The 23,416-nt window shown below is 39.1% G+C and overlaps 1 protein-coding gene and 1 pseudogene across 5 annotated transcripts in view; both read right to left on the bottom strand.

The window, feature by feature from the left end:
- Nucleotides 1-23,416, bottom strand: part of SENP1 (SUMO specific peptidase 1) — a 69,840-nt gene that overhangs the window by 9,213 nt on the left and 37,211 nt on the right. For all 5 annotated transcript variants that reach the window (XM_064369801.1, XM_012459134.2, XM_064369800.1 and 2 more), the window contains 4 exons: nt 19,595-19,633; nt 17,908-17,992; nt 17,386-17,541; nt 16,084-16,215 (listed from right to left, as the gene is read on the bottom strand). In XM_064369801.1, coding sequence (XP_064225871.1) covers nt 16,084-16,215; nt 17,386-17,541; nt 17,908-17,992; nt 19,595-19,633 — 412 coding nt within the window. The remainder of the gene's footprint in view (nt 1-16,083; nt 16,216-17,385; nt 17,542-17,907; nt 17,993-19,594; nt 19,634-23,416) is intronic.
- LOC110567130 (large ribosomal subunit protein eL37-like) lies at nt 7,290-8,466 on the bottom strand (annotated as a pseudogene).

The raw sequence follows: 23,416 nt of genomic DNA, 5'->3' as shown, positions 1-23,416 counted from the left end.
CACTGAAGGTTATGTCAAAAGACTGCAGAAAGACAGGGGTGTTAGGTGAGGCTTACAGAAAAGGAAAGGAAGGAGTACAAGCAGTTTAATAAGGCACATTAGCAGTTACCTTAATCTACTGGAACTGTGTGAGCAATTTAAGTAGATACTGAGCTCAGTTACAGCCTAGTGTTAGTCAAGTTAAGATCAAGAGTTCAAACCTTATATGAGGGCCACATAGTTTTGCACAAAGATAGAAAACTCTGCTCCATGGTTAAAGACTGCCTTTTCAACTTAATAAGCCATCCTGAAGAGGCAAACTCTTTTGGTCTCAAGTAGAACTAAGTGACAGGAGAAGTCATCAATTGTACTGGAAAAATACCTGTAAACTGATAGTAGCTCAGCAATGTCACCTTTATATAGAGGCACACATGGAAGTATAAAAACCTACCTTATTTGAGACCTAAAAGTCAGGTTACAAACATGAAGAGTAAAGTTCTACCCCAGAATCTCTATGGTGAGCTTTCTCATCTTTGTTAATTCCACTTATGCCTTCAACATCAAGTGTGAATGAAAGAAATTACAATGCCTGAGTGGGGAGATGTGTGATTCTGTTAATGAAACAACATCTTCTCTAATAGTGACTATGTTGTGTATGGTTCCATTAGGTCCAGGACTCCTTGGTGCTAAAACTTGAAAGTTATTGTGCCGGAAGTTACTGCATACTTACTTTATGTGGCCAGCTGAGGTCAGGCCAGCATCTGTCAACTGCAAGGAATGAATGGGCTAACTGATCCACGGCTTGGAAATATGACTAAGAAAACAGGCACATTTTTCAGAATGCTTTTTGGGGAATGGGAAAATGCCCCTGTTCTTTGACAAATATTTACACACAAGGATGCCAGAACAGTGAGCTACTGCCCAACGGTAAGCAACTACATACTGGGTAGGCAGCAGGGAACACTGCCAGGAACACACCAGAGCATAGTCTAGACCAGAGAAAGGGCCTATAGATGAGGATGCCTAGGCAGCTGCAGGGAAACCACACTTGCCATGAGGCAGAGCTCTGAGGTAGGGGAAGGCTAGGACTGAAGAAAGACGCTGTTTTCTCTGCAGCTCCGATGACTGAGCAACAGGCCCAGCTGGCCGAAACAACTCAGGTTGTGGCTTGTTCTCTGCCTAGTGTGATGCCTAATAGATAACTGGAGCTCAGTTATTATAGATAATGATAATCAAGACACAATTAGAATCAGGTATTTCTCAACTATAAGTTTTCAGTCTAACTCTGCCCCTCAGGATAATGGTGCTAAAAGATGCCTCTAGGTTTTGAAGGCAACCATGAATGCAGTAGGATCTTCCCAGCATGTACAGATTTCTAATGAGGAAAAATCAGCAAGAAGGAATTCACTGATTCTTCTGGCCTTCCACCCATCTTATACTGTCGGCCATGTTATAGGGTAAACCCTTCATTCCAAGGCATAAGCAGATGACCTGCCAGTCACTGTAAGCCAAACCTTCCATAGGGACAGACAGCTCATATATTATAATAAGAAATAAGGACTAAAGGAGGAAGTGAAAGGAATCAGGTAGAGAGATAAGGACAGTGAAGTACATGACAGCCATGGAGATTCATGTCCCCCAGGTGCCTATCAGAGATGTATTACCTCTAGAATCATAAGCCTGAAGTTAAAAAAAAAAGAATAACAAAACAAGGGTCATGTTATATATCACTATTCTATTTTTCAAGAGGAAAGAGTTCCAGAAACCAAGGAAGCTTAGCTGGACTTACACAGCCTGAGTTTTGCTTGTTTGTTCACCTTGAGAGGGTTCACTAGAAAGCTAAAGACCAACACAGCTGAACAAGAACAGAGAACCGCAGTGATCAGACACCATGGTATCTGTTCCCTTTGAGAATTCCTCTTCCATTGCTGCACCAAACCAAAGTTTCTCCACTGAAAGGGAAATAGCCTCCTCCAAAGTCAACTAGTTAATTAGCTCTAAGGAGTGATCTAGGTTCTTTTTCACTTCTCCTATATCCCAGTAGGAGGGAGTTTGGTGACCTCAATGCTCCCTATATTAGCTGAGAATGTAAATCTGACATCGGAGGCAGAATTTAGATTCAAGTCTTTCTCCTCAATTTTTTAACTATTACTCCATCCAAATGATGAAAATTGCCATAGTTCAGCCAAGACACAATCAGACCAAAAAAATAAGCTAAGAGTTAGAGAACAAAAAAGTCCTACATGTCATCTCACAGAGGAGGGCTGAAGATGAAGGAAAAAGAAATGAGAGAAGGGATCACAGTGTTCAAGATGAAAGAGGAGCAGTGATAGTCACAGCATTTGCTTGCATTTTGTGAAGACAACAGTCCCCCACGCCAAGTTGGCAACAGCCCTTTCCTCAAACAAGACTCTCTTAGCTCCAGCAGATCCTAAATTCCCTTTGAAATAAGGAGCTAAAAGTAGATCAGCCCTGTGCTTGCTGTTTGTCTTGCCAATATACCACAATCTGAGGACTACTGTCAACATTAATACACCTGTCACCCTTTCTGGAGCCCACACTTGCCTCTGTTTGCTCACTGTGGCTCTTGATGCTTAAGGAGCTGCCCTTCCTGCTGCCTTCGCAGCCTTGGCCATAAGCGTCTACTTGTCTATGCAGTACTGTTTAGGGATGGGTGGGTTGTTTATGGTGTCTTGTTCCTTTGAGATTTTATTTGAAGAGCTGCCAGGCTGAAGCTGAAAAAAGCTTTTCTTTTTTTTTTTTTTTAAAGACAGGGTTTCACCATGTTGGTCAGGATGATCTCGATCTTCTGACCTTGTGATCTGGCTGCCTCGGCCTCCCAAAATGCTGGGATTACAGGTGTGAGCCACTGCGTCTGGCAAAAAAAGCTTTTCTTTAAGAGAAAAGCCCACAATGTTTTCAAACTAAAGATTCAATCCTTTTCCGCTATGTTACCACAATGACATAAATGACCAATGCTATTTGTTTCCTGTGTTACCACAATGACATAAATGACCAATGCTATCTTCCTTCTTCCCCAGTAAAGCAGCCGAACTATTGTTTTCTCATGCTATTAGAAAGAAAACATTTCCATTAACAGTAAAGTCTTGATTTTTAGCCATTCTTATGTTTATACTTTGAACCCTTCTAATTAGCTTGAGAAAAAACGTTCTACAAGGCCTGTGCGTAACAATACTTCTGAGTGAGATCAAGTCAACTTTTGGGGGGACAAAAGTCATTTTTCCAATTTTACCTCTCTAGATTTTCACCTTGACCTCCCCATTGTGATTTTCAAATTAAATTTACCCTTGTCAACCACAAAGACTGAAAGACTAACTCAACAGTAGCATTTGAATAGTATGGTTCAGGTCATTCACTCATAGGATCTAACCTAGTAGTACTAAAGAAACCAAGAAGGCAGGCTTCCCTCACTGTGAACGTGCATACAGAATTTTTCTCACATGCCAATTCAATGAACAAATTATTAGAATTATAGCTAAACTTTTAGAGAAAGACAAGCAAGCAACATGTCTATGGAGTCATTTATGGAGAATAACTACTATTCTCTATGTGACCCTGCATAAATCCCTGGTTTATCAGGGCTCGTTCTATTAAGAATCACTTCAAAGAGATAAACAATGATATGGAAGCCAATGAGTCATGTTAGAAAACTTTAGTTCTGATCATTTTATTCCACACATAAGCGTATAGCACATGGTGGATTCATCATACTCACTTAACTAATTTATTTCATTTTGCCTCATGTTTTTCCTTCTTATGCAATCAGCTTTTATACTCTAAGGAAAACCTATTCCTAAGGCTAGGTTTGTCTAGTTAAAACTTAATGTTCTGCAAGCTGTTTCCTCTCTTTACTGAGCATCACTCAGATTTAACTACTCCTCGGAAACAATTATCAAACTATGACCACTACCAATTCCCCACATTCCCATCAAAGAAATATATTTGGAAAGTTAGAATGCTAGACAAAGCTGGGTGTGGGCTCTTGCCTGTAATCCTAGCACTTTGGGAGGCTGAGGTGGGAGGATCACTTGAGACCAGGAATTTGAGGCCAGCCTGGGTAACATAGTGAGACTTTGTCTCTAAAAAATAAAAATAAACAAAAAAGTCAGACATGGTGGCACATTCCTGTAGTCCCAGCTCCTTGGGAGGCTGAGGCAGGAGGATCCCTTTTGCCCAGGAGTTTGAGGCTATTGTGAGCTATGATCATATCACTGTACTTTAGCCTAGTGTACAGACTGAGACCCTATCTCAGGGAAAAAAAAAAGTTCATCAAAATGCATGTGCTCTGGTTCCAGATTCTGATTCTGCAATAAAAATCAGGTGACTCTGGTACTTCCCTATAAAGTTTCACTTCACATTTTATACTACCAGTCAAGTAAGAATATGCTCTCTATACACCCGGCTATTGTGATGCTGAATAGCTGAAAGACATCTCTTTCTTTTCAGAGACAAAGCTTACCAAGTAGATAATTAGTCTGCCTGGTTAGCTGTGGCTTCAGTGCAGTTACAGTCTGCTATGTAGATTCTATCTTAATTCCTACTTCATCATCCTCCTGTCCCCCATATTTTCTATGAGTTTGCTCCTCATGGGCCTTTCACTAGCTGGTGAAGTTAGAAATACTGTATTCCAATAGTCCTGTGCTTTTCCATTTGGAAACAACTGGTAATAACTAATATGGGTTTGTAGAGCAGAATCATCCCCCAAAAAAGAGACTTGTCAGCTTGCTATTTTTCCAACACATCCACGTAAATTAGCAGCAAGGAATGAAAGAGAAAATAGGGTCTTGGAGGGAAAATAATAGACAGACAGGAAATGCTCCAGTTATCCTGCTTTTCCAAGTAGGATAGAGCATAGAGGGCTGAGTAGAGGAAAAAGTGTTTCTGGTGGAACAAGTAGATGGATCCTATGCACCCAGAGGAAAACTCTGGGTGCATAGGATCCATCTACTTGTTCCAGTCTTCTATATCCTTACTGATTTTCTACTTATTCCATCCATTATTCAGAGGCAGTGAAACCTCCAACAGTAATTGTAGATTTGTCTATTTCTCCTTTCAGTTCTATCAGATTATGCTTCACATATTTTGAAGTTCTGTTATTAGGTGTGTACATATTTAGTTTGTTAAGCCTTCTTGATGAACTGACCCCTTTATCATTAAGAAATGTCTCAAGGCCGGGTGCAGTGGCTCACGCCTGTAATTCCAGCACTTTGGGAGGCCAAGGCAGGCGAATTATGAGGTCAGGAGATCGAGACCATTGTGGTCAACATGGTGAAACCCGGTCTCTATTAAAATTATAAAAAAATTAGCTGGGCGTGGTGGTACACTCCTGTAGTCCCAGTTACTCAGGAGGCTGAGGCAAGAGAATTGCTCGAACCCAGGAGGCGGAGGTTGCAGTGAGCCAAGACTGCGCCATTACAGCCTGGGCGACAGTGTAAGACTCTGTTTAAAAAAAAAAAAAAAAGAAATGTCTCTATATTGGTACTGGTATCAAAACAGAGATATAGACCAATGGAACAGGACGGAGGCCTTGGAAGTAATGCCACACATCTACAACCATCTGATCTTTGACAAACCTGACAAAAACAAGCAATGGGGAAAGGATTCCCTGTTTAATAAATGGTGTTGGGAAAACTGGCTAGCCATGGGCAGAAAGCTGAAACTGGACCCATTCCTTACAACTTATACAAAAATTAACTTCAAATGGATTAAAGATTTAAACATAAGACCTAACACCATAAAAACCCTAGAAGGAAACCTATGCAATACCATTCAGGACATAGGCATAGGCAAGGACTTCATGATTAAAACACCAAAAGCAATGGCAACAAAAGCCAAAATAGACAAACGGGATCTAATTAAACTTAAGAGCTTCTGTACAGCAAAAGAAACAATCATTAGAGTGAACCAGCAACCAACAGAATGGAAAAAAATTTTTGCAATCTACCCATCTGACAAAGGGCTAATACCCATAATCTACAAAGAATGTAAACAAATTTACAAGAAAAAAACGCCACCATCAAAAAGTAGGCAAAGAATATGAACAGACACTTTTCAAAAGAAGACATTTATGCGGCCAAAAAAGATATGAAAAAACGCTCATCATCACTGGCTGTGAGAGAAATGCAAATCAAAACCACATTGAGATACCATTTCATGCCAGTTAGAATGGTGATCATTAAACAATCTGGAGACAACAGATGCCGGAGAGGACGTGGAGAAATAGAATGCTTTTACCCTGTTGGTGGGAGTGTAAATTAGTTCAACTATGTGGAAGACAGTGTGGTGATTCCTCAAGGATCTAGAAATAGAAATACCATTTGACCTAGCTATCCCATTACTGGGTATATACCCAAAGGATTATAAATCATCCTATTATAAAGACACATGCACACATATGTTCACTGAGCACTGTTTACAATAGCAAAGACTTGGAACCAACCCAAATGCCCATCAATGATAGACTGGATAAAGAACATGTGGCACATATACACCATGGAATACTATGCAGCCATAAAAAAGGATGAGTTCAGGTCCTTTGCAGAGACATGAATGAAGCTGGAAACCATCATTCTCAGCAAACTGACTCAAGAACAGAAAACCAAACACCACATGCTCTCATTCTTAAGTGGGTGTTGAAGGAAGAAAACACATGGACACAGGGAGGGGAACATCACACACTGGAGCCTACTGGGGGGTTGGGGGAGCTAAGGGAGGGATAGCAGGGGGTGGGGAGATTGGGGAGGGATATTTAGGAGAAATAGCTAATATAGGTGACAGGGCAATGGATGCAGCAAACCACGATGGCACATGTATACCTATGTAACAATCCTGCACAACCTGCACATGTACTCCAGAACTTAAAGTATAATTTAAAAAAGTCTCTATTACTGATAATATTCACTGTTCTGAAATCTACTTTGTATAATATTAATAAGTCACTTTTCCTTTTGATTCATGTTTGCAGGGTGTATTTTTTCTGTCCTTTAACTTTTGTAAACCTATGTCTTTACATTTAAAATGGTTCCTTGCAGGAGGCTGAGGCAGGAGAATTGCCTGAACCCAGGAGGCGGAGGTTGCGGTGAGCTGAGATCACGCTATTGCACTCCAGCCTGGGTAACAAGAGCGAAACTCCGTCTCAAAAAAAAAATAAATAAATAAATAAAAAATAAAATGGTTCCTTGGCCAGGAACTCCCAGCAGTGGCTCCCAGCACCCTGGGGGGCTGAGGCAGGTGGACCACTTGAGGTCAGGAGTTCAAGACCAGCCTAACCAACATGGTGAAACCCCACCTCTACTAAAAATAGAAAAATTAGCTGGGTGTGGTGGTGGGCACCTGTAATCCCAGCTACTCGGGAGGCTGAGGCAGGAGAATCACTTGAACCAGGGAGGCAGAGACTGCAGCGAGCCAAGATCACGCCATTGCACTCCAACCTGGATGACAAGAGCGAAAGTCCATCTCAAAAATAAATAAAGAAAGAAAATGGTTTCTTACAGACTGCTTTTTTATCCAATCTCACAATCTCTGCCTCTTCTCACATGTATGTAATATACATAACATATACATATAAACCTATATATATTTAAAATATATACATTTTTTAAAACCAGACCATTTATTGCGTGACTAATCGTTGAAATTCTTAAGATGAACTGGAGGATGCAACTGCTGCCCTCTTGGGTGTAGATGTTGTTCTTTCACAGAATCCATGCCTAAATCTGCTGTACACAATGTTTAGGTGATTCATTCAACCGGTCACAGTGGTATTTTGTCTTTTGGCCTTGGCAATCTAGTTATACTTTCTCTTGCACTTGGAAGAGTAGCCACATTTGCCACAGGTTGACTTCTGAAGGTGGTAGGCCTTAGAGCCACAGAAGCAGCACAACTTGTACATCTTATCATGATACTTTCTGAACAGTGACGTTCCCTTCATCTTATTACCTTTACGGATGCCTGCCAGCCACCTTCACCAATGAATCCTGTGGCGGTTACACAAGGCCAGACATTCCCAAATTTCTTCCCTCAGCTCTTAACCAAAGTCAGAACTGTGCAGGCTCCCCAAAGATCAGACTGAAGCAAGGGACATAGTGCAGCTCCAGCTCCACAATTATGGGTTGGTCCCCCAGGAATCAGTCTGCAGCTATTCTTCACGAGGGCCACTGCACGCCTTTTTCCTGCCTGCTAGTTCCCCTTATCCAGAAATTTGCTGGCCTCCCCAAGGACAGCCAATCTCTGCCTTTTAATTGGATGTTTACCCTATACTGTTCAGTAAGACTGCCACTAGCCAAATGTGACTACTGAGCACTTGAAATGTGACTAATCCAACTGGAGATGTGCTATAAGTATAAAATGCATGGCACATTTCAAAGAGAAAATAAAATATCTCGATAGTATTTTGACTACATGCCAAAATGATATATTTTGGATATATTCAATTAAATATATATTATTTAATATATATTTTATATAAATATATTATATATATTGTTTATATATAATATATAAAATATATTATATATATTTATATATTTTTAATTGAAACAGAGTCTCACTCTGTCACCCAGGCTAAGTGCAGTGGTGTGATCTCAGCTCACTGCAACCTCTGCCTCCCAGGTTCAAGTGATTCTTTTTCCTCAGCCTCTTGATTACAGGCACGCACTATAATGCCAGGCTAATTTTTTTTGTATTTTTAGTAGAGTCAGGGTTTCACCATGTTGGCCAGGCTGGTCTTGAACTCCTGACCTCAAGTGATACATCTGCCCTAGCCTCTCAAAGTGCTGGGATTTTAGGAGTGAGCCACCATGCCTGGCCTTAAATAAGAGATATTAAAATTAATTTCACCTGTTTCATTTTACTTTTTTTTTTTTTGAAACAAAGTCTCGCTCTATTGCCCAGGCTGAAGTGCAGTGGCAAGATCTCAGCTCACTGCAACCTCTGCTTCAAGCGATTCTCCTGCCTCAGCCTCCCACGTAGCTGGGATGACAGGCACGTGCCACCATGACTAATTTTTGCATTTTTTGTAGAGACAGGGTTTCACCATGTTGGCCAGGCTGGTTTCAAACTCCTGACCTCAGGTGATCCACCTGCCTTGGTCTCCCAAAGTGCTTGGGATTACAGGCATGAGCCACTGTGCCTGGCCCATTTTACTTTTTTAAAATATGACTATTAGACAATTTAAAATATGTGGTTCACATTATATTTCTATTGGACAATGCTGATCTAGATAATTTACATTTAATATCAATATGGTTGGGTTTAAATCTACCATCTTGTTCTTTTCTCCTATTTGTTCTACCTGTTCTTTTTATCTTTTTTCTTCTTTTCCAACTTTTTTGGAATTTTAAAACTCCATTTTATCTCCATTATTGGCTTAGTAAATACATCTTGCTTTTGATTTTTATTAATGGTTACTCTAGGATTTACTATGCCTTTAACTTATTATAGTCTACCTTCATATAACATTATACAACTTTATGTGAAGTGTAAGGATCTTCCAACAGTGTATCTGTCCATTTTGTCTCCTTCCTTGTGCTGTGATTATCAAATATTTTACTTCTATGTTACAAATCCCACAGTATGTAGTTTTAATTCTGCCTTAATCACCTGTCTTTTAGAGGTATGAAAAAATGAGAGCATTCCACTCCTCTTCATTCCTTTGTGTAGACTGACATTTCCATTTGATATTTTTCTTCTGCCTAAAGAACATGTAACATTTCTTTTGGTATAGGTCTGCTGGTGATGAATTCTATCAGCATTCGTTTGTCTGGTAAAGTACAGCCTGACTTTTTGAAAGATATATTTGCTGGGTATAGAATTTCTACTGACAAATTTGTTTCTTCTGCAGTACTTTAAAGATGTAGCCACATTGTCTTCTGGCCTACATGGTTTTTGACAGTTATTCCTATCTTTGTTCTTCTGTACTTAATGTGCCTTTTTCCCTCTGGTTGTACTCAATATTTTTATCACCAGTTTTCAGCAACTTGACTACATTTTAGCATTGGGGTATGGAGAACATCTCAAACTTGTCAGTTCAAAGTCTTCAAATTTGGAAAATCTTCCACCATTGTTTCTTCAAATACTTCTTCTAACACTACCTATGCCCCTATCTTTCCTTCTGGGACTCCAATTAAATGTTTAAGCTGTCTGATATTATCCCATAGCTCACTGATGCTCTTGACATCTTTTCTTTGGCTTTTTGTGTGCGTCTCATTTTGACAGTTTCTATTGCTGTATCTTCAAGTTTACAAATTTTTTCTTATGAAGTGTCTAATCTACTATTAATACTACCTTATGTATTTTTATTTCAGATACATTTTTCATCTCTAGAAGTTCAATTTCAGTCTTGTTTAAAAATATCTTCCATTTCTCTCTTCATGATGTTCATTTTCTTCTATCTTCTTGAATATGTGGAAGATATTTATGGTAACCTTTTTAATATCCTTGTCTGCTAATTCTATTATTTTGGTTATTTCTGGGTGTTTCTTTTCTCCCTCATCATAAATTGTACTTTCCTTCCTTGTTTATGTCTGGTCTTTTTTTTTTTTTTAAATGAGCTTTGCTCTGTCACCCAGGCTGGAATGTAGTGGCATTATCTCCACTCACTGCAACCTCCGCCTCCTAGGTTTAAGCAATTCTCTTGCCTCAGCCTCCCAAGTAGCTGGGATTACAGGTACGTGCCACCATGTCCAGCTAATTTTTTGTATTTTTAGTAGAGATGGGGTTTTGCCATGTTGGCCAGGCTGGTCTCGAACTCCTGACCTCGTGATCCACCTGCCTCGCTTCCCAAAGTGCTGGGATTACAGGGGTGAGCCACCACACCCATAATGTCCAGCCTCATGTCTGGTCACTTCTAACTGGATGCTGGATATTGCAAATTTTATGTTGGACCTTGTTGTTGCTGCGATTTGTTGTACTCTTTTAAATATTGTTTGGCTTTTCTCTGGGATATAGGTTATCTGGATCAGTTTCAAGCTTTTGAGGCTTGTTTTTAGGCTTCATGATGGGTCCAGAGCAGCCTTTATTCTAGGGTCAGTTTGGCCCCATTTCTGAGGCAATACCCCTCTGAGGATTCTATTCAACGTCCTGTGAGTTAGGTTTCTCTACTCTAATTGGTTGGAACATAAACTATTGACACCTGTGCTGGTTCTAAGAATGTGCTGATTCCTTCTTTCTGATGGTTCTTTCCCCAGCCTCTGGTAGCTTCTTCTCATATAAGCACAAATTGGTACTCAGCCAAAGACTGGAAGGGAACCCCTCTGCACAGGTTCTATCTACCAGTCCCTCCTTCACAACACACACCCCCCATGAAGCTGGGGACATTACAGCATGAATTCCTTTTATTTCTCTTCCCTCAGGGATCACTGCCTGGTACTACCTGTTATCCAATGTCTGAAAATTGTTGTTTCATGTTTTGCCTAATTTTCTAGTTAAGTTGAAAGGGTAACTCGTGTCTCCTTTATCATGACCAGAAGCAAAACTCAGTTTTATTTACTTGTATACCTAAATTATATCTATGTATTTCCAAATTTATCTGATGCCTTTTAAAACAACTGTTAGTCCCTCAAAGGACTATTTGGCCATAAAGAGAAATGTAAAGCCTAAAGCAGTCCTTGTCTCAGAATAATAAACCTAGAATTTTAAAGTTGGAAGGGATTATAGAAGTTATCCAATTCAATCTCCAGGAATTAACACATAATTTCTAATATTAACACCCATTTGAAAATATTTCCTTCTGTTTCTTGACTGTTTCAATCTATTTCTACCTTTGTAAGTAATTTTTCCTTTTTTTTTTTTTTTTTTTTTAAGAGACAGGGTCTCAGAGTCTTGTTCTGTCACCCACTCTGGAGTGGAGTACAGTGGCACAATCATAGCTCACTGCAGCCTCGACGGCCTGGGCTCAAGTAATCCTCCCACCTCAGCCTCCCAGTGTTGGGATTACAGGCATGAGCCACTGCTCCTGGCATAATTTCTCATCTCTCTAACTCTATCCTCCCTTCTCTTAATTAGATATTTGTATTAATAACTAATCTCCTGATCCAATATAGAAATTCCTATCTACTGTGTCCTGATTTTTTTTTTTTTTGACATGGAATCTCGCTCTGTCACCCAGGCTAGAGGGCAGTGGTTCTCTCAGCTTACTGCAACCTCCACCTCCTGGGTTTAAGCGATTCTCCTGCCTCAGCTTTCCGAGTAGCTGGGACAGTCAAGTGCCACACCTGGCTATTTTTTTGTATTTTTAGTAGAGACAGGGTTTCACCGTGTTAACCAGGATGGTCTTGATCTCCTGACCTTGTGATCTGCCTTGGCCTCCCAAAGTTCTGGGATTACAGGCGTGAGCCACCATGTCCAGCCTAGTGTCCTGATTTTAACAGTCTTTCTGCCTCCTTTTGTATTTTTTTTTTTTTTAATGGTGAATATATATATATATATATTTAGAATTAGCCAGCTGGACTGTTTAGATGATCCCCATTTCATTGGCAACATCCAAAGCACTGTAATCAGGAGCCAGTCAAACCTATGCCTTCTTCTCTCCATCAGGCCAAATCAGGGTGTTGACCTTGGCCAGCCACATCAATGTCCTAGAGCTTCTTCACAGCCTGTTTGATCTGGTGCTTGTTGGCTTTAACATCCACAATGAATACAAGTGTGTTGTTGTCTTCTATCTTCTTCATGGAAGACACAGTGGTCAGTGAAAACTTGATATTATAGTAGTTCAAGCTTATTTCTCCTGGGGGTGTTCTTCTAGGGATATTTGGGCTGCCTCCAGGGTCACAGTGTCTTGGGCCACCAGAAGGTGGGTGATGTGCGGATCTTCTTTCTTTTTGTGGCTGTGGACACCTTTCAACACTGCCTTCTTGGCCTTTAAAGCCTTCGCTTTGGCTTTGGCTTTAGGAGGGGCCGGAGCTTCCTTCTTCACTTTCGGCGCCATCTTGTGAAAAGCCCTTTTGTATTCTTTGTATGGCAGCCAGTTCCCACATTCCATTTTTGAGACGTTTCATTGTATTACATTAATCCTGTCAATCATTAGTCCTTTGAAGCTGTACAGAATTTAACCAAACTCACCTATATAGAAATCCATTTATGAAAAAAAGACTTAAACCCTATTGTATGAATAGGTACTGTGGTCTACTTTTCTTTCAGGGACAGGGTAGCCTAATGGCTTTCCATACATATCCTAAACATAGGATTTCTGGATTTTATCTTCCTCATAAACTGAATCTGATTCCTTTTACTTCTTGGTTCTTATATTCCTTTCTAACTCTGAAAGCCTACAAAGTATGGTACTTTGTTTATAAAATGGTAAGAATAATGTATCAGTCACCTATTTTGGAGAAAGTTTTAATACATCTTATAAAATAGCAAACAGAAGAAGAGAAGTGGTTATTAATGAAAATATCTATTTAAGGGAAGAAGAGAATTGAACAGAGGACAAATTATTTGCAAAAGAAGACTGTTAGTTCATAACTGAGAAGCAGAATTAAGTTTCGTGGTTTTTTTTTTTTTTTGAGACAGATTCTCACTCTGTCACCAGGCTGGAGTGCAGTGGTGCGATCTTAGCTCACTGCAATCTTCGCCTCCCAGGTTCAAGCAATTCTCCTGCCTCAGCCTCCCAAGTAGCTGGGATTACAGGTACATGCCACCACACTCTGCTAATTTTTGTATTTTTAGTAGAGATGGGGTTTTACCATGTTGGCCAGGATGGTCTCAATCTCCTGACCTCACGATCCGCCTGCCTCGGCCTCCCAAAGTGCTGGGATTACAGGCATGAGCCACTGTGCCAGGACAGTTTTGTGTTCTTTTTAAGACACAGGGTCTTGCTCTGTCACCCAGTCTAGAGTGCAGTGGCTCAATCATAGCTCACTATAAACTCAAACTCCTGAATTCAAGCAATCTTCTTGCTTAAACCTCCTGAATAGCTGGGACTACAGGCACCATGGCTGGCTAATTTTTAAATTTTTTGTAGAGATGGGGTCTTGCTATGTTGCCCAGGTTGCTCTTGAACTCCTGGCCTCAGGTGATCCTCCCACCTTAGCCATCCAAAGCGCTGGGATTTAGGCATGAGTCACTGTGTCTGGCCAAAATTAAGTATTCTTCAATGAGTATCAATACTTAAGGATATCTACTAACACTCCATCAGGATGTTCGTTTCTCAAGGGCAGTAACTTTGAAAGCCTAAAAAGTATGGTACTTTGAAAATGGTGCTTTTTAAGATAGCTCCCATCATTATTATGGACATGTGAATTGGCACCCACTTTCAAGGATAACATTATTCTGAACTGAGAAGAAAAGCACTCGCTCTACAAAAGTTATGGCTAGGTATGGTAGGGATAAAGTAGACAAGGAATCTTTCCTTCCTCTCATCTCCTCTAAAATAATGTAATTTCCATTAACTTAGCTTGCTAAAAATCCAGCCTCTGATGGGCCCAGGGAATGGAAAATATGTCCTGATGAATGCTGTCTCTGTAAGGAATCTCATCGAGGTAAATGCCACAGTAAATAGCAAGAACTCAGCTCATATCCTACTCATTGCTGCCCTCTAGGAGGTGTTCCATGATTTACAACACATTAAAGGCACTATCCCTTTAGAATAACTGACCTCTCCCAACCAGCAGTGGCAGGAAATAATTGGCAAAGGACCACAGATCAAAAATAACTTATCAGTGGATTCTTCTACCTATCCTTGATTTTCATTTCCTCCTTTGATTTGGTGAGCTCTTTTCTTCTATTATTTGATCGAGTGTTGTAATATTTGAGCCAAAAGAAGCAAAAAGGGTTTCTTCTAAAGAAAGACAGTAACAAATCATGCCTTCTTTATTATTCTTGGTTACAGATATTATTCAGGGAGTGATGAGCTTCTGAAAATTTTATCGTATAAACTAACTAGTGGCAAAAAGAATGGGTCTGGCTCCAGAGAAAGTCAGCATCCTGTGCATGATACATCGCTCCTAAGTTCTACATATCTGTTCCTAAGACCAGGATCCAATTTAGGATTCTGAGGTAGTAAGATTATAGTAGATAAGACCTAATGCTTGGGTCTTAATCTTGGCTCTGCTGTTTACTAGCTGTATAACCTTGCAAGTTTTTAAATCTTTCTATCCCTTGTTTCTTTATCTGTAGAATGGAAATGATAAAACTATCATATTTACCTCCAAAGATATGATGACTATTACATGAATAAAATACATAAAACATGAACCGTACCTAATGAGGTAAATGCTCAATAGTTATTAGCAAATATTATTTGGAAGGTCCTGATCATATAAAAACAGGATATGGGTATCTAGAATATTTAATGATTACTACACTGAGAAATTAAAAATCCTCCACAGCTGTGAAGCTTGAGTATACTCAAATTAGGCAGGGATGCTCACAGAAAGGAAGTACTTAGGGAAAGATACCCAACCCAGTTTTCTTTTGATGTAAAAATATCCTTCTAAAATAAAACAGGTAGCTACAGGTTTAGGAATAGGATAGATCAGTTTAAAAATTGTCATGTAATTAATATACTTAAAATAAACTGGAGTTGCAAGGTGAAGACCGTAACTTCTCCCCCAGTACCTCACATATTTAATAATAACTTTTTAATGTCCATTTTAATACCATATACAAATGCAGGGTATTTTGGAAAGCTTATCATTCATAATGTAAGTGATCTAAAATAAGTAGAACTTAGGTAGAAAGGGAAGTAGAACTGGATTCTTATAAAGAAATCCCAATGTATTCCTTCATGCTGTAACATGGTCAGTTAATACTTATTTGCTCAGAAAAGATGAACTGCAGAACAGAAGCCTTTAAGAGACTGAGAATACCACTGAGTGAATGTCTTCTTCAGTGTTCATATCTTCAATACAAGAAAAGGTAAATTCAGTGGTTCTCAGACTTTATTTTAAAATACACCTGAGATGTTTGTTAGTAATGCCTATCTCCACCACACTCCCTCACACTTAAGACAACGAAGAGGCCTATGAGAGAGGATTCCAATGCAGGTCATCCATGAACCACATTTTGAGAAATGGTGAGATAATGCCTTAATTTAACTGCCACTTAATGTTTACTATTTGTATGTAAAAACAAGTGCAAGTTTACCTCATCATTGAGCCAATTCAGATGGTTTAGAGTTTGAATATCTTTGCGTGTAATTGTCAAGCGAAATGCTTCACTGAGAACTTCATCCTGATTCCCATTACGAAATACATTCTTTATTTCTTTCTCCATTTCCTAGGAAAACAAAAGGTGTCAAGACATCAAACACAAGTGGCTTCAGACACACCAGATTTCTCACCAAGCCCCATATAATCCTCAGACTGTATTTATCACTATTCAATTGTTTATAAATTTACTGTTAATTAATTTTCCTCTGAAGTTTTAGTTTCTACTTCTTCCCAGTAATCCCCAATTACTTCTTTCCACTTCATCTAGTCTTCCCTTCTCTTTTTCAGCACAACATTCAGACCCTTGTTTCCATATTAACTCCTAAAGTCTGAAATAACCTTCTGCTATCAAACTGGGCCCATGAGAAAAATTAACTGTATTTTATATCTCTGGTTCAAATGACTTCCTAAGAAATAGAATTTTTCATAAAAGGTAGTAAGAGAGTAAAGGCAGTGCCTTTTAGAAACTTTCTTAGAGATGTTTTTATTTTAAATGTAAAATATGGAATTCAGCACAACTATAAAAAATGTGTTATGCTCACCAGCTACATGGTAGTTTTTCAAAGAGAAGCATGGATAAAGAAACAGATTATTTAAAAATGTACACAGACACCTCTATATTTTCCAAATTTTCCATAATGGGTTTTATTACTTAAAAAATAATAGCAAGTCTCAGCTTACAATTTGAGGTCAAACTATTGTATGACTGCATTAAGTAAAAATGCACATAAAATGAAAAACAAATGTATTAAACGCTTGTTCACTGAAGTTGTTAAAAGCCACCCACAGTTCATTTATCTATTTTTAATATTTAAAAAATAAAGCCCAGATTGGTATGTAAAATAAGTGAAAGCAGAAATTTACAAGAAAATTTAAATACCATGTGTTCTACTGCCTTTTATTTTTTTGAGACAGAGTCCCGGGTTCAAGTAATTCTCCTGCTTCAGCCTTCCAAGTAGCTGAGATTACAGGTGCATGCCACCACGCCCAGCGACTTTTTGTATTTTTGGTAGAGATGGGGTTTCACCATGTTAGCCAGGCTGGTCTCCAACTCCTGACCTCAAGTGATCCACCTGCTTCAACCTCCCAAAGTGCTGATATTACAACCTCCCAAAGTGCTCCCAAGGTGTGAGCCAGAGCGCCCAGCCACTATTGCTTCTATGTTTGAAATTCATCCAAAGAATTCTTTCTAAACATAATACTTGGTAGTGTAGAAATTAAGTGTTATGTAATTTACCTCTGTAATTTCAGGAAATTCATCTTCACTATCAGTTAATTTATGACCTTTTTTGTGTGTTTCTTGGGCAACAGTGACAGGAATCTCCTTTTCAAGAGGTACACGAAGATGCAGTTCTACTGAATCATGTACTGAATGTTCCCGCTCCTGCAGTCTCTGAAAGATAAAACTTCAGAATAAGTGGGATAAAGAAATCTACGGATGTTCCTTGACTTAACGATAAAGTTATGTCCCAATAAACCCGTCATAAGTCAAGGAGCCTGCTGAAATACGTGCTGCTTTCACTTTTTTGTAAAGTCAAAAAATCATTAGTCAAACCATCACAAGTAGGAGACTATCTTATGTATAATGAGTAGTACTGACTGTACAGACCAAGAACATTTACCACATATCATAACATGCTATGCTACCACAAAATCTTGGAATTACAACAGCAATTACCCAAATCTGGGTAACTTTCCAAAATAGTTTCTACTTGGATGTACTATTTATTTATAATATTATCCCGATTTTCTTTTTTACCTGGTTTTGAAGCTGTAAGGCCAATGCTTTCTGTTCTTTAATCTGGCGCAATCTTTCTCGTGCTCGAGAATCATAAACACTAGTTCTAGAAAATGAAAAAGAATGTGATCAAATGTAGACCACTCTCATAGTATCAAACATATTGTTGATGTACACTGAGTACATCAGTAAATACAGGATTCTCACAAAGAAAGTCTAAAATCTTTACACTAACTTACCAACTTATCATCCTTATTTTAAAACACAGTGAAACCACATAATGTTACTGAAATACCCTACTATTTTTACTGAAATTATTATTATTATTTTTTATAGAGATAGGGTCTCACCATGTTGCCCAGGCAGGTCTCAAACCCCCGGGCTCAAGCAACCCCTCCACCTTGGCCTCTCAAAGTACTGGGATTACAGGTGTGAGTTACCACACTCAAACTAATTTTACTGAAACTACTAAAAATATTAGTGTGCTGCTAAATGTGAATAGATGACTTGGGAACATTTGTAAACGTGTAGTTCTTTTCTTTTCTTTTTTTTTTTTGAGACAGAGTCTCACACTGTCACCCAGGCTGGAGTGCAGTGGTGCAATCTCCGCTCCCTGCAACCTCCACCTTCTGGATTCAAGTGATTCTCCTGCCTAAGCCTCCCGAATAGCTGGGATTACAGGTGCATGCCACCACGCATGGCTAAGTTTTTGTATTTTTAGTAGAGATGAGGTTTCACCGTGTTAGCCAGGATGGTCTCAATCTTCTGAACTCATCATCTGCCTGCCTTGGCCTCCCAAAGTGCTGGGATTACAGGTGTGAGCCACACCCAGCCATGCGTAGTTCTTTTCTTAACATGTTTTAAGATTAAAGTGAAAGCAAAACTTCAATCTGGAAATCCAAAAATGGGATTAAATCCCAAAGGAGAAACTAATACAAGGTATCAGTGAAGTTTAATTCAAATACTATATTTTTGATAGATTTTTTTTAAATTACCGAGACCAAAGGGTTTAGATAACTTACTAAAGTGGTTCCTTAAACAAAGCTATATGCTTTCAGTAATTTTGCAACTCTAGAAATATGAACTATTCAATAAGCTAGTTTTACCAGTGCCAAAATAGGAGCATTTATTTTCCCTACTATAGAATAGCTAACTTTAAAATGTTTTTCCAATTTAATTTAGGTTTGACAATTGTTATAGATTTAATAAACATAACTAAAGAAATGTTTCAACTCCAACCAACAAAATTTTGAAAACCCAATAACTTAAAAGTATAAACAGATACTTCACTTCTTCTTCTTCTTTTTTTTTGGAGATGGAGTTTCACTCGTCACCCAGGCTGGAGTGCAATGGCACTATCTTGGTTCACTGCAACCTCCGCCTCCCGGGTTCAAGTGATTATCCCACCTCAGCCTCCTGAGTAGCTGAGATTACAGACGCCTGCCACCATGCCCAGCTAATTTTTGTATTTTTAGGAGAGACAGGGTTTCACCATGTTGGCCAGGCTGGTCTCGAACTCCTGACCTCAGGTCATCTGCCCACCTTGGCCTCCCAAAGTGCTGGGATCATACTTGTGAGCTGCCACGCCCAGCCTAAACAGGTACTTCTTATTGGCAAAAAATAAGCAGTATGATTAGCTAATTGTTTGATTTCTTCTAACTAAAAATAAAGTGATTGAGAAGGAAAAATGATACCAAAGTTAACTTACAATTCTTTGATCCACAGCTCTGCCTGGAAGAAAGTAGGACTATGGGTGGGAAAAGAAAAAATTTACAAATGAGCAGGAGGCTTATTAGAAAATTCAAACATTTTCATCAATAAAAACAATCATTTAAATGTTTATATGAATGCTTTACAAGTATGGAATAAGTAAACGGAATCGAAATGGCATAAAGTAATCGTAACAGGGAATTAAAAGACACAAATAAATCATATGCATACATATTAGTTTAAAAGGTGACCCAAAATTCAGCAGAGAAATTAATTTTCCATAGCTCCCTACAAGCATGAGAGACCAACATTATGTGAAAGAGCATATCACTTCTCAAAATACATTAAGCTAGAACATTACTCTTCACAAATGATTCAGATTGAAAGATTTATTAAAAATCCCCATCCACAAAATAATTTACATCAAATGGCTAACAAGTCAATGAGGCAAAGCAGAGAATCAGCAACACAACTCCATTTCAAAGATGACAGACCAATTCTAGGTCCATGTGGCTCTTGCCGACAATCCAAGTGATATGCTTAACAGAGTCACAGGCATGATTAATTATCCTAGGGCCTCCTGTGTTTCTCAAGCTTCCTCATCTCCAAACTCCTAACTAAGTACGATCTATCACAGAAACAAAAGGAAGAAGAGTGAACATTTATCCAAAGAAAACTTTAAAATATAGAGAACAAGTAAACAGAGCATTAAATTGAGAGTTAAGAGACCTGGATCAGAGGCCAGGCATGGTAGCTCATTCCTGTAATCCCAGCGCTTTGGGAGGCTGAGGTGGGAGGATCACTTGAGTCGAGTTCAAGACAAGCCTGGGCAACATAGTGAGACATTATCTCTTTAAAAAAAAGTCCTTTGCAACTAGAATAGTGCTTGGCACATAGTAGGCATTTAGTATTTTTTTCTTTTTTTAAGATGGAGTCTCTCTGTTGCCCAGGCTGGAGGGCACTGGCAAAATCTTGGCTCACTGCAACCTCCACCTACTGGGTTCAGGAGATTTTCCTGTCTGAGCCTCCTGAGTAGCTGGGATTACAGGCACCCACCACCACGCCTGGCGTGTGTGTGTGTGTGTGTGTGTCTGTGTCTGTGTGTGCATTTTTTTAAGTAGAGAAGGGGTTTCACCATGTTGCCCAGGCTGCTCTCGAACTCGCGACCTCAGGTGATCCGCCCACCTCGGCCTCCTAGAGGGGTTATGGGTGTGAACCACTGTGCCCAACCATTTAATATTTCTTGAATAAACAAGTAATGTAGGAGTAAGCAGTTTTCTTCAATGGATCAAGGTATCCATTGGCTCAGGAAAACAAAATCCAGGGGAAATCTGCTTTTCCAAAGAGATGCATTATTTCTCATATAACTGAGGCATACAATAATAATAACTACAACTATTTTTTGAGCACATACCTAGTGCTCTACATGTAAAACTGCTCTAGATGTTTTATGTATTAGTTAAGCCTAATGAAAATCCCCGTATTATTTAAACCTCAACACAATATATAACAAAGAATTATTACTCATACTATACAGAAAGGAGGTTCAAAAAGATAATTTCTCTTGAAAAGCCAGGATTAGAAATCTCATCTGTCCAAATCCAAAGACTGTGTTCTTTCTACTAGTGTTAAGTGCCTTTCAATAGATCAAAGCATTAAACAAAGAGGGGAAAAATGAGTACTTGGGCTACTCAAGAGAGCACTTCTGGCTCTCTAGGAAATTCATTTATTTAACAAAGATTTATTTACTAAGCACCCATCATGTGGCAAGCACTATGACCAGCAATGGGTGACATGTACAAAGGTTATTAGTAACAAACAAGGTAGAAGGATGGAAGGAAAGGACTTTGTTATCTGGCAATCAAAGAAATCTTCTGAGGAAAAAAAAATGACACCTGGATGAGATTTTGAAAAGCAAAATAAGGCCAGGCACAGTGGTGCACACTGGTAATCCCAGCACTTTGGGAGGCCAAGGTGGGTGAATCACGAAGTCAAGAGATCGAGACCATCTCTACTAAAAAATACAAAAATTAGCTGGGCATGGTGGCGCACACCTGTAGTCCCAGCTACTCGGGAGGCTGAGGCAGGAGAATTGCTTGAACCCAGGAGGCGGAGGTTGCGGTGAGCCGAGATCGCGCCATTGCACTCCAGCCTGGGTAACAAGAGCGAAACTCCGTCTCAAAAAAAAAAGAAAAAATTCTCCACCACTGTGACGAATTAAGAGAGCCAATAAACCAAGCCTCAGCAGAGGAGGCTCCAACTTTGACAAAGAGCGTCACTCAAACAGCCTTGCCCAACAGACCATTTCTCCTTCCATCTCATTCTTTTGTCACCACAAGGAGAAATCTTCCATAAAGGAAAGATAGTCTTAGTAAAGAACTACTGAGGAACTGAGATTAACTCTTTACCTGATAGATCAATTTCTTCCCAAGAAAGGTGCATGTATTTTGTAGTATTTCACGTGAAACACTTAGAAAAATTAGTGTTTTATCTGTAAGTTAATCTTCACAGATTAACTTACAATACTGGCATTTTGTTGACAAGGAAACTGAGGTTCAGAAGAGTAACTTATCCAAAACTACATGAAGCTTTTTCCAACCTAAGATCAGAAGGCAAATTTGACTCCAAAAAACATGTAAGAAATAAAGAATCCAAACTATGACGTCTCCCTAAAAGACTTAACAAATAGAGAATTTTAAGAAAATACCTAAATCTTAGAACATATGGGAGCTGCAAAGAAGTGGGGGAACTGAGATGAGAAAGAATATTTCATTATCCTTAATCTTCTCAACAGAAAACTGATATTATTCTCATCCTAGCAACTGAATCCCAAAGCCATATATGGCAAAGCCATAGCAAACATACAGAGGAAGAAGTATTTGATACCTCCAGATAAGTAAAGTTTCATGCAGAAGTTCACATCTGAATTGGGATCTCAAAGATAAAAGCTGAAGTAGGGAGGACATTCCAGGCAAAAAGAACACTGAATGTGAAGGCAAGAAATGCTTATCATATTTACAAACTAAAAACAGTCCAGCTTATAAAAACACATGAAAGAGTCCCCTATTTCCATATGGCTCCCTCTTACCTCCATTATGGCTCTGCTCAAATGTCACTTTATCAGAGACTTTCCATGACCACCCTAGATAAATAGTATCCTCCCAATCCTACTCTATATGTTACCCTGCTTCAATTTTCTTCATAGCATTTATCATCACCAGGTATATCCATTTATTTGTTCACTATCTGTCCTTCATCCTTCCCCTCAATTAGAATGCAAGCTCCTGGAGAACAGGGACTTCACACTGTTCACTATTATCCTCAATATCTATACTAGTACCTGGCACACAGTAGGCTCTCAGTAAATACTAGTAAATACTTGTTAAAGTGAGAAAGTGAAGGTTGCGAAAGAAGTGCTTTGTATACCACAATAAGGAACCTGAGCTTAATTCGATGTCTGATAAACCACTCTTGAAAGAGTTTAATAAATAATCATTAAACCCCTTTAATGAATGATGAGACATGAATTTTGAAAGATCACTCCAATTGCAGCATGGAAGATGGACTAAAGAACCAGGAGGCTGAGGCAGGAGGATCACTTGAGCTAGGAGTTCAAGGCTGAAGTGAGCCACAATTGTGCCCTGCATTCCTGCCTGGGTGACCGAGCAAGACCCCGTCTCAAAACAAAAACAAACAAAAACAGAGCAAGGTAGAAGAATTGTTTCAAGAACATGGTATGGTGGAAGATAAGAACAAAATAGAGGCTGAATGAATAACAATTAGAAAGCCACTGAAATAATTCAAATAATACGTGAGAGAG

This window comes from Aotus nancymaae, unplaced genomic scaffold (assembly GCF_030222135.1).
Source record: "Aotus nancymaae isolate 86718 unplaced genomic scaffold, 86718_ANA_hifiasm-v0.15.2.pri h1tg000092l, whole genome shotgun sequence".
NCBI lineage: Eukaryota > Metazoa > Chordata > Mammalia > Primates > Aotidae > Aotus > Aotus nancymaae.
This window is presented reverse-complemented; position numbering and strand designations above follow the sequence as displayed.